This window comes from Micrasema longulum, unplaced genomic scaffold (assembly GCF_059751315.1).
Source record: "Micrasema longulum isolate JH-2025_06_02 unplaced genomic scaffold, ASM5975131v1 h1tg000324l, whole genome shotgun sequence".
Classification (NCBI taxonomy): domain Eukaryota; kingdom Metazoa; phylum Arthropoda; class Insecta; order Trichoptera; family Brachycentridae; genus Micrasema; species Micrasema longulum.
Window position 1 is genome coordinate 2753 of NW_028277528.1, and position 11541 is coordinate 14293.

The 11541-nt window shown below is 30.4% G+C and overlaps 1 protein-coding gene and 1 long non-coding RNA gene across 5 annotated transcripts; one reads left to right on the plus strand and one right to left on the minus strand.

Moving 5' to 3' along the window:
• Nucleotides 1-467: 467 nt before the first annotated feature.
• On the plus strand, nt 468-11298 carry LOC148282465 (7-methylguanosine phosphate-specific 5'-nucleotidase-like). Of its 3 annotated transcripts, none has more exons than XM_088225031.1 (6): nt 468-587; nt 780-1016; nt 1249-1408; nt 3556-3618; nt 5363-5492; nt 7469-11298. In XM_088225031.1, the coding sequence occupies exons 2-6, from the start codon at nt 824-826 to the stop codon at nt 7805-7807; spliced, it is 885 nt and encodes a 294-aa protein (XP_088081157.1). In that variant the 5' UTR covers nt 468-587; nt 780-823; the 3' UTR covers nt 7808-11298. The 3 variants fall into 3 exon arrangements, with proteins under 3 accessions (XP_088081157.1, XP_088081159.1, XP_088081158.1); XM_088225033.1 differs by having other exon boundaries at nt 496-545; nt 778-1016; XM_088225032.1 differs by having other exon boundaries at nt 504-599.
• LOC148282466 (uncharacterized) lies at nt 1669-6525 on the minus strand. 2 transcript variants are annotated; one of them, XR_015822092.1, is made up of 3 exons: nt 6285-6525; nt 4770-5044; nt 1669-4250 (listed from the first exon to the last, which is right to left on the minus strand). It is a non-coding gene; the product is annotated as an uncharacterized LOC148282466 (long non-coding RNA). The 2 variants fall into 2 exon arrangements; XR_015822091.1 differs by having other exon boundaries at nt 1669-5044.
• Nucleotides 11299-11541: the final 243 nt, after the last annotated feature.

Sequence of the window (11541 nt, forward strand, 5' to 3'; positions counted from 1 at the left end):
ACTTTAGTCGCACACAATAAATAAAAATTTACAAAATTAACCCACGCTATAGGGGTAGACTAAATTAAAAATAGCACCACTTTATTGCTTGCATTCCAATTGTGCTTCCACAGCTGCATATATCTTTTCCTTATTATTTCTTTTCAACAATAAGCCATTTGCCCTCTTTCAACATAATTGTATTTACAAAAAAATGGGACAAAGTAATACCTATTAGATATATACGTCGCGTCGGTGGTGAATGGAGGTATTGAGGAATACAATATACTATCCCTCGTGAAAAGCGTGTATATTTATTGACTGCACGATCTTTTGATCAAAATCACATGTAAAAAATTATATGTGCACGGAATGCAAATTTGTGGCAAAATTAGTGAAAAGAGTTCATTATTTTTGCTACCATACCTTGGTTACCTACCTACCATGTTTTACTATGGCTATCGACGAACTGACGTCTGCCGGTATTTGATGGCAACATTAATAAAATAAAAACATTTATTTTTGAATCTCGAAAGTGTATTTGTGGAGGTGAAAATCTGAATCCCAGGGAAGTCTTCTAGTTGCGTTTTTGTTAGCTAAAATACAAGGTTTCAGATTAAGTAATACTTCATTTGCCCGCGCTATATTGTTTAATACAGCATCCACAACACTGTCACTGAACACACTGTCAAATTAAATTTTTTTGTCATTAGCTCGACAGCTGTCATCAACTATAATAATTATTATTGTGTATATTTTTGGTTAACTGCTTGTGTTTACGATCTTCATTGTCTTTTTAGGATTTATAATTTAAATCAAGCACATAGTTTAAACAATATATAAGATGTATGTGAACATCAGTGATATATTAGAATTGCAAGCTGATTTTGTCAAAATAAATAACAGAATAGAGCTCGAGCAAAAAATAAACAAACTTGTAAAAGATGGAAAAGACAATTTGCAAGTTATTGCAGATTTTGATTGTACTTTGACAAAACAAAGAGTTGAAAACGGGAATAAGCTTTTGAGCAGTTTTGGTAAGATTATACATTTGTGTCTATCAAAAAGTATTTCATATTTAATTTGACTGTTACAAATTATAAAATATTGCAATGAACGCTGATAAAAATTTACTCATCTATTGAAATGTATGAATATTTAAAAGTGTTATATTTTTTTTAATGCCTGTGATTAAATATGGGGGAAGTCCAAACAATGCCGATGAGCAATGATAACTAAAAAATATGTATATATTACCTAAATTTCTAGGTATGTTTAGTGAATGTCCATCAGTACCTGAAATCTACAAAACAAAAGACAAAGAATTATGTGACATTTATAAACCAATAGAAAATGATCCAACACTCTCTATTGAAGAAAAGACATCACACATGATTGAGTGGTATCGTATAGCAAACGATATCCTTAAGTAAGTATGCTTTTTAATTTATAAAAATTAAGTAGGCCTGTATCTACAGATGACTCCTGGCCAAAAACAATGGCAATGCATTTCTTTAATTTATCTAGAGGGATACAATATATAGTTTAAAAGTATATAATTATAACAAATAACATAAAATATTTATTACACTAAAATATGTAATTAATTCTAAAGGAAATAAACTAATTTGTAAACTTGTGCTGTAAATTTTAGGTTCAATAATCTATTATATTATTCTTTCAATTAAAGGCCCTGGGCTCTGATTACAAGGGGAAGTTATTGTTTATCTTCAATTTTATCTACAAAGTAAAATGAAGTTTTCTGTATGAAAAGTAGAATATGCATACATTGTTTTCTTCTAAACATGTTCAATTATAGGTTACCGATGAAGATACTTGAAATGTTCATGCAAATATACTCATTTTCGTGCACAATAATTGGTTTTTCTTTAAAGACAGTCGAAGATAACTCTGTTAACTTCCCATTGTAATCGGGGCCCTGGTGTTGTCGCATGACTACACAAATAAAGTAATTTCTTGCAGTATCGTTTTGTATTAACTCTTATCTGCTGATTCGGGGAATTTGCTTACTTCGTATTTTGTCTAAAAGGAAACGCGGTCTGACTTTTCTTCATTCAAACGTATTCCTATATTTTCTCCCTGGATTATGGCACTAGAGCAATGATTTTTTTAAGATACTATGGATATTTACCATTATCGTGTCTTATCATTTTGCCTTTTTGATAAACTGTTTCTTATGCGAATTAGAACTATCCTAAAAAAGGTATGGACACAGAAAATTTTATTCTGATTCTCTTTCTCAAAAAAAAAGAAAACGGGACAGCGAAACCTCGATTTTGTTGATTGCAGTTGTCTTTTTCGCACAATATTGGCAGGCATCTGTGAAATAATACTAACATAATACACAAAAATCTGATCAAACCAATTCTGACATATGCCTCGGAATCCTGGGTTATGACAAAGAATATTGAGGAATCCATTGCAGCTTTCGAAAGAAGAATCCTCAGATTTGTCTGTGGCCCTGTGAAAGAAAAAATCATTGATGTCTTTGCTACAATAGGGAGCTATATGAAATCTACGGAGCTCCCGATGTAATCAACTCCATCAAGGTGGGGCGGGGCGCTTGAGGTGGGCTGGCCATATAATTAGAATGGACGACGAAGACCAGGAAGACCCAATATACGATGAATGGACTGCATTAGTGCGGATATGACAATGTTAGAAGTGAGGAACTGGAGAGGAAGAGCAGCAGACATTATCAAATTTTTCTGGCACCGCCTATCCTCGTACTAAGAATTGATGTTAATGTTTAAAACACAAATTAAAAACTCTCCATTTGTTAAAATTTTCTTACTATATGCGTTAACCCTTTTTGCTCACTGCCCACGCACGTATTCATTTGAGATTGGGTTGTGGTCCTGTGGCTAGCGTCTCGGACTCACGGACCAAAGGTCTGTGGTTCGAATCCCACTTTACCCCAACTTGATTCCATTTTCTAATAGTGAGTTATTTACAACTCGTTGAAAATGGCCCTCAAAATTAAATATTTGGGTAAATCATAAGAACGCAAATATTTATTTAAAAAAAAAAAAAAAAATTTGGAATAGCAGCCGGCGATGGCCTATATATTAAGAACTGGCTTTAATTCATAAATACGTTTTCTTCCATAATTCCTATATTATTATCATAATTGAAGACGTGAGTGGATGAAGGTGTTATGTTGCAAATTTACAAAAATGTACTTTTAATTTATACATAGATGAAGATTTCATGTATAACCCTTTCATATAAAACCAACTACACCATCAAAAGATAGCAGAAAACCAATTTTGAGAGCGAATGAAGGTGTTGTATTATCAAAATTTTAACCCCAGATATCTTTGCCATTTGTTTTTGTCACATTATCCACTCATGTCTTCAATTCTTCTTCTTCTTTTATTGGCTTTTTCAATTCCCTACTGAGCATATTTTTTTTTATTTATGAAAAACTTCATAATATGGGCTTACTTTCAACGCAGTCCCCTATGCATCATAAGATGTGGATAAGGCAATGATGATGATAATTTCATAGATAATAATTTGGGTTGTAGTGATTTAAAAATATGTTTATTTCAGAGGATTTCATTTTCCGGCGGAAGAGATCGATACGATTTCAAAATATGTAGCCCAGAATCTTCGGTGAGTTCATAGTTTCACATTTATTTTTATTTTTTTACATACAAGGTTTGTTTTGTCACAATTTACCCTTAACACTACCATTGACGTACAAATGACATAAGTATGTTTTTTTCGAGACCTCTGGGACATTTATTAAATATAATTGTTGTGTTTATTATTTTCAATATATTGAAATATAATGCAAAAAGGTAAATAAAACAATAATCATATTCAAAGATAAATATCCATTTATCAATAAACTTAGATGTTACGAAATAAACACTAACAATAAAATAAAAAAAACAACTAAAAAAACTATTAACTTTTTTGTTATTTTATTATGTAGTAGCAATTTTCATTAAATGTTAATCCGCTTTTCTGCAAATCACTAATCCAAGCACTTTTTAACAGCACATTACTGGTCGCTTTTGAGCACTGTAAGCAGACTGGCCGACCACATGCTTGACACTCGTAATGGGTTCTATGTCGTTTCTGCTAGAAACATATGTAACACCTTTTCAAGGTTTCAATTTTTTAAATTTCAGGTCTTTGATGATCCAATTCAGTTGCTTTATCCTCCCCTGAGATATGCCCATAAGATTTTTGAGTTTGAAGTTGTGGTATTGCATATCTTCGCTCAAAATGCGGCATTGCTAAAAAATTAAAAAGTTCTTCATAAATGTGAAATGATCTGAAGAGTTATAATTTGACATCATAAAATAATTGGATACAGCATCATCCAAAATCCTGTAAAAACATGACCAGCAGCCACTGTCTGGACCTTCTTGAACATCTGTATTTGACTTCGCCCAAGGAATCCACACCTTTTTTTAATGAGTTGTAGAATAATATTATTTTAGGGATCCCTTTAGAAAGGTCAGCGCTCTCTTCATCATATACCTCAAGTATATGACAGTTTTCTTCTTTTTAGGAATGTAAGACAGCAGCGTAAGTTCTTTCGTAAGACTTTACGTAGTTTAATGAACTTGGCGGTTTTCGTCAAGGAATTCGGGTGGGATAGCTGTTTTTTTTCAGTTCTTGAAATACTTAAGTCGAGGAAAAGTAATTGTAATATTTCTATTACGCTTATGATTTATTTTACCCACAAACAAATTTTTTAATATCTGTAAAACTGACCATACAAACCACATACGTCAAGTGGTCGAACTAACCTGTTTAGATGAGCTGCACGCATCCACTCTCCTAGGCTATGCCCGTGTCACTGGCAACTAAGAAACTACAGACAAAGACAGATTACTGCGCAAAACGAAGGTATAAACGCACTACATTCGTACGTCAATGGTTAAGGGTAAAGGCTCTTTATGGAGTGGTTTTATTTCTATATTTTTCCATGCCCAGGAGGATGAAGAATACAGTTCTGTGTGTGAAATAAAACCAGAACCCTGGATGAGTGTTTTCAATTCGATAGGTACTCTCAGCATAAATCCTGCAAAATAAAATCGAGTGGAGATAAATCCACCTCATAGTGTAGTGGTCGGCACATTCGCCTACCATTCTTGAACTCCTGGGTTTGATTCCCAGTAAGGATGACATGAAATACGTTGATTTAATGAAATACGTTAATTTAAAATAGGTTTTTTATTCACTGCATATTGCATAGTCCCTGAACCGGTACCTGAAGCATAATCTTGTATATAAAAATGATCGAGGCACACCATAATTAGTCTACCGTCGTAATGCCCTGCGCATCAGTTAATAAAGGAATGATTTTGACACATTTGTATTTCAAACTTATTGTTTTCAGAGACGGTGTAAATGAAATGTTCGTAAGCTTGGAAAATGCTAAAATACCAGTTCTGGTATTTTCTGCTGGTTTGGGAGATGCAGTTATGGCTGTTTTAAAAAATTCAAACAATTTGTCTTCTAATGTCAAGGTAACATTCAATAATATTTTTTTCGGTAGAAATGGTAATTAGTTTCGCCAAACGTACTTGATATTTTTGCAAACAGTTGCATAAACATAAATATTTGTCATGTTTATGCAGTTATGATATTAGTCAGCTGACCTTATTTTATCAAGCTGGTTTGTGTAATCTTATTTTGTTTATCCGTTCTTGCCTTGAAAACGTTCATTAAACTTGTTTTATGAGTTCCCATAGAAAATCATTTCTGATATGTTTGCATTTTGGTATCGTCCACGAAATCAAATCCATTTCCATATTTATTTTTATTTATTTATTTAAATTTTTGTGTAATTTTTTATACACATAAGGTCGGATATTATATTTCCCTTAGGCATTTTCTTCCTGCCTACCCAATACATTAAGTTTGAGAAAATACATAGTAAATATAAATATTATATCGTCAGGTTCCTGGTACATGTTGTTAACTACAAATCTTCAATAAATGAGATATCTTCATAAATGGCGTCAAATAATCTTTGTTTAAAAAGCAAAAAAAATATATTTCAGATTTTACAAATACATTTTTTTTTAAATGTTCAACTTGCGGTTTTACTTGAATTGTTGATTTGGGATGAGCTTTAAACTTTAAAAGTGCAATGTCTCACAACTAGTAAAATGTTAGTTACCAACTTGTGCCAGAAACCCGACGATATTGTGAAATAGAATCATTTAATTTAATTTTAAATAGATAAAATAAAATTAATTGATTCTATTACACATATATTTTATTAGTAAAATAAATAATAGATTTAATTGATTTACCCAAACAAAATTTAGCAATACTTTGTGAGTTCTGGAGCATCATTACAGCAGTAATCTGCAAGCATTGCTTCATTCCAATGGCCCTGATGTCTTTGTATTACAGAAATATCCAAATGGAATCTTTTTCCGTAATCATCACTGACAGCTCTAGGAGACAGGAAAATTGATTAAAAGGGACATGTTGCATCCGAGTTAATGGAATTTTTGCAGAAATACTGTCACCAACTACGTATAGTTATCATATCTTTTGTTGCCTAAAAATCTCCTTTTTAGACTTCCAAAGATTCCATAGTTTTCCCCGCCAAAACTCTATCAAAAGCAGGATTCTCTGTTGTCAAATTTGTTGCCCATCAAAAATACTTTCCCTTACTCTTGCCCCACTTAATATAGGAAATTTGTCTCTTAAGTACTTAAAGGCCCGACCTTGGTTCATACCTTTGACAAAATTTTTCATTAAACCCAGCTTTGCTAAGGGGGGAAAAAATAACTTCTTTTGGGTGCACGTGAGGCTTGGCAATTACATTTTTCTCGCAAGAGTTAATATTTCTTGCAGGACAGTTTGCTTGAATATAATGTGATTTCCTATCCCTACGGTCCCACATATGTATGTACATAAAAATTTTAAGTTTTTAGTGTACCCCAGTCGCATTCCTAAGAATACAGCGATGGCTTTTATCGCTACAGATTTTCCGCTTGTGTTTCAATGCTATATATAATATGCATTTTATTAAATCGAGGAGAGCTGTCATGTTTGCATAAGTCTCCTACATGTGAACTGCATGACCAAAGGGAAGAGAAAGAAGACGATTGCCGTTGTGAAGTAATACAGCTTTTGAACTAAGTTTGGAAAAATCTATAAATAGCCTCCCCCAAACTGACAATGTGAACTCTAAAAAGCTTCCACATTTCCTTCTCTTAAAGGTTCACCATGTCAGTTGGAGTGTTTGTCAAGAATTTTTAGGTATAATACAAATACTAGCTTAATAAAAAAATTGATTTAAGCATATCTTATCACAGATTTAAGTGTTCATTACATACCCCTTAACATAAGATGAAAACACACATATATGTATTAAAAAAATAAATGTTGCTTGTTTTTCAGAATAATATTAAATTTTTTATCATATTTCATAGGTAATCTGTACATATTATTTTGTTTTTCATAACTATTACCTGTTTTTCAGGTTATATCAAATTTTTTGAACATAGATAATGATGGGAACATAAAAGGTTTAAAAGGTGAAATAATTCATGTTTTCAACAAGAACGAAACCGCCATAAAAGGCACTGAATACTATGATCTTATAAAAAATCGAAAAAATATTATTCTTCTCGGAGATTCAATCGGTGATGCCAGGATGGCTGATGGCATGGATCACAGTGAAGCTATAATAAAAATAGGATTCTTGTACCATAACTCTGAAGGAAACCTACCACAGTATATGGAAAACTTTGATATTGTTATTATTGATGACCAAACAGTTAACTTACCCATGGCCATCCTTGGCCGAATCTTACGATAAATCATTTATTTTGATAAAAGCTTAAATCATTAGCCAATAATGTGACTAATTAATTATTACCATACAAGTTTACAACTATAGTAAATCTGTGTCTACATTTTTTGAAACCATGTAAATATTTTTTTACAAAAATTGTATTTTAGACCAATATTTGCAATTTTATACATTGACTTCTCATATTGTGTTTATCAGTCTACAACTGAAACATATTCCGATTTTACAGGCAAAAAATAATTGGTGCTTTATATGAAATTTGAATCAGAAGCCAAGGTTGTATAAACATATGTCTCGATTGTCAGTTAAAATAACACAAAATATCGCTTACAACAACTCTAAATGTATGAGTTTCTAAAACAACCTCTTCACTGAAATATTATTTATTATAAACTATGTTTCCTTCAATACTTTTTGATAACTGTTTTTACTTCTCAACTTTTGGAGTTGTTCGAAACCTCTATTTGGTAGCTCGCCACTAAATTCCCATATATCAAGTAATGGTTGTCAGGGAATTTCTGTATCGTTAATTTATTTATTTTCTTTGTAAATAAAGTAATTTGTACTATGTTAACTTATTTTTATTTAGAACTCACAGAAATCCTAATATATTTTTACTTACAAAAATATACTCTTAGAACATATTTAGCTAAATGTTACTAATATGACTTAAAATTATGTAGTACTTAAAATTGTATTTATTTCACGCCAAAAATATAACATCTCACTGTAAATGACCGATAGTACTTAATGTTTAGAAAATCAGTTTTTTTTTTTTTTTTCTGTTACGTAAGTCCTTTATTTTTTTCAAAGTGAACTAAAATGTATGAAATAAGGTTAGTTTGAAATATTGTTTTTAGTAAATGTTAAAAATAAATTTATTGCTAAGGTATGATTATATTTATTTAATGTCCTTATCATTGCTAAAACTTTTATGTAATTCTTTAAAAATAATTATTCTATTTTATTTTTTGAATCCATTCAAGAGTCTGTGATTACATTTTTAAAAATTATATGTTTTTCAAAGATAGTTCATTCATAAGATTTTGTAATTTTTTTTCATTTCACTAAAAAGTTTTATCGGCTTAAATATTACAATTGGTTTAGATTATTTTCTGGAGTTCCTATAGATGGCGTTTAATTCTAAGAATATCTAATATAAGGTACATAATTTTAGAATGAAAAAATGTGAGGCTTTGATATAGGAATAAATGTCTATATTTCTGCCATATTTCAGGATGTATTAAATACAATGTTTTAAACTTAATAGTCTCTCAAGGTTTTTTCAACAATTTCTTCATATTTGCAATTTATACCCCAAATATAAATGCTATTTTTTTAGAAAACTAACAGGCGCATAGTTTTATGTACTCGAAATGTTATTTTTCAAATTAATTTCCATTTCAAACAGCTTTCTAATAATATTATTCATAAAAAATACATTTTTATCTGACTTTGTAATAGTATATATTATAACCTTTAGATAAAATAAAATGTTATTTATTGATTTATTTTAGTGCTAAGCTATTATAACAAATTCCATGGTCTCAAATTATCCTATTTTCTACCAAACATCACCATTTTTAAGACATTTAATATTAGCTATTTTGGCAGTTTACTAGTTTTTAAATAAGAGTGGCCACTTTTGTTTTCTATGTAACTGTTACATGTTTTACGGTGAATAAATCTTAAAATAAGATATTTGTTACTTTTCTTAGGTAAAATTACTATAATACTTACTTTTATCGGATATGATAACTTCATCTTAGGCTCTCATACATTGTTGTCTATCATAAATATTATAGTTTTTAATGTCACTGTGGGTTTATTTATAAGTAAGCACTAACAAAAAACAGAAATCAATGTTTTGAAAATAGTACTTATTTTTATTTTTTTAAATACTGAAATTCCTCATTGTTTTTTCTTTACAGCTCTTTAAAATATTTATTGTGTGTATTTAAAATAACATTTGTGTTAATCTATTTGGACAAAATGTAATTTTGTTATGATCTGTACTGTATGACTCAAATACCTTCTTTTCTTTTACTTGTTGTCAAATCAACCTACAGTGTATTGCAAAATTATTTTGTATAACTTAAGTAAACTATAAATATTTAATTTTACTGGTATAAAAATAAAGAATTTACAACGCGCAAAAGGAATATGTATGAATCAAAAATCTTTTTGTTAATAAAATCAATCATAGTTAACATTATTTATTGAATCTGCCTTCACTTTGTAACACTTTATGATGAATTAAAAAAAAAAAAAAACTTTGTTATTAGTGTTACACGTTTTTTATTCTCAACCCTTTATAGGACACCTAGAACAAATATACCATCAGAATCTAGGTCCAGTAGAACTTCATTTATCCGAACTCTAGTCATCTGGATTGCCGAATATCCCAGTTTGCTATCAAAGGATACGTTTTTAATAAGTGCGTAGGTTTTCACAGTCACTGTTATCAATATGTATCTTTTTTGGGTTATCCCGAGTAAGTTGTATTCGTTCCGATGTTTCGGCTACCATTGCAGGAGCCATCTTCAGGGTAAATTGTGTTTTCTTTGGTATTCGAAACGTAGGAATGAATCCAACTTACACAGGATCACCCAAAAAAGATACATGTTGAGAAGTTTTTAATTTAATTGTGCAATTAACCTTGCTGGACATGTTTAAGTAAGTTTTCAATGATTCCTATTTGCTATATTAATTACAAAATCAAAAAATCTGGTACTCATTAATCCGAATAACAAAAGTTTTACAGTATATATTTCATATTAATAATAAGTCTCATGTCACAAGAGTATCGTAATAATGTACACTGGTAGATAAGTCATCCACTCAGCTTTTTAAAATGTTATACAATAATAATGAATTATCATAAAAAACAATATATTTTATTAGGTTTGCAAGACGTAAATTAACACAAAATATGTGTCCTATAAAGAGTTAAAAGAACACAATAATTATAGTTTTCGGAAGAGCACTCCTCTCATCGACAGGTGATACAAAACTTTTGTATCACTCATCGATAGGAGTGATCTCCTGAAACTATAGTTGTGTTCTTTTAAGAATAAAAAACATGAAACACTAACAACAAAGCTTTTATTTTTATAATCAATCATAGTTGTTCACGTTTACCGTCACCATAAATAATAAAGTGATGCAATAATAATACTTTGTGACAGTACATACAAACATTGTATTATTTTGAAAATGCAATGAAATTTATTGAATAATGTCGATTTTATTTGCAACAGAGATAATTGATTTGCTACATACAGTAAAAATAATACTGCAAATATTTTATTGGCACATGAGTTGTAAATTGTGTCGCATGGAAATTACTCGCGCTTGATGCTCTTTCGACTCCCGTTTGTTATGAATTAAAAATGCCATTATAATTTTCTTGCACAGCAGCGTTTAGTTATCATAAATCCCCTCGTTTATTTCACGTTTTTGTTCCTTGAACATGCATTAAAATTAATTCAATCCTACTGTGAATTTCATTTTGCCTCCGTAAATCATGTTACTTGGAAACAATTAATTTAAACTGAATAAAAAAGTTTTGTTTATTAAAATGTTTTTATATTTGACAAAAACATATCAAAAATATGGGCTACCACAGTACAAGATAGATGTCCACAAAATTAAAAGACATACTAAAAGTTAAACTATAATTTTTTTCATTAAAATATTTATGGCGTGGTTCTTTAAACGCAAAAAAGAAATAAGGCCAC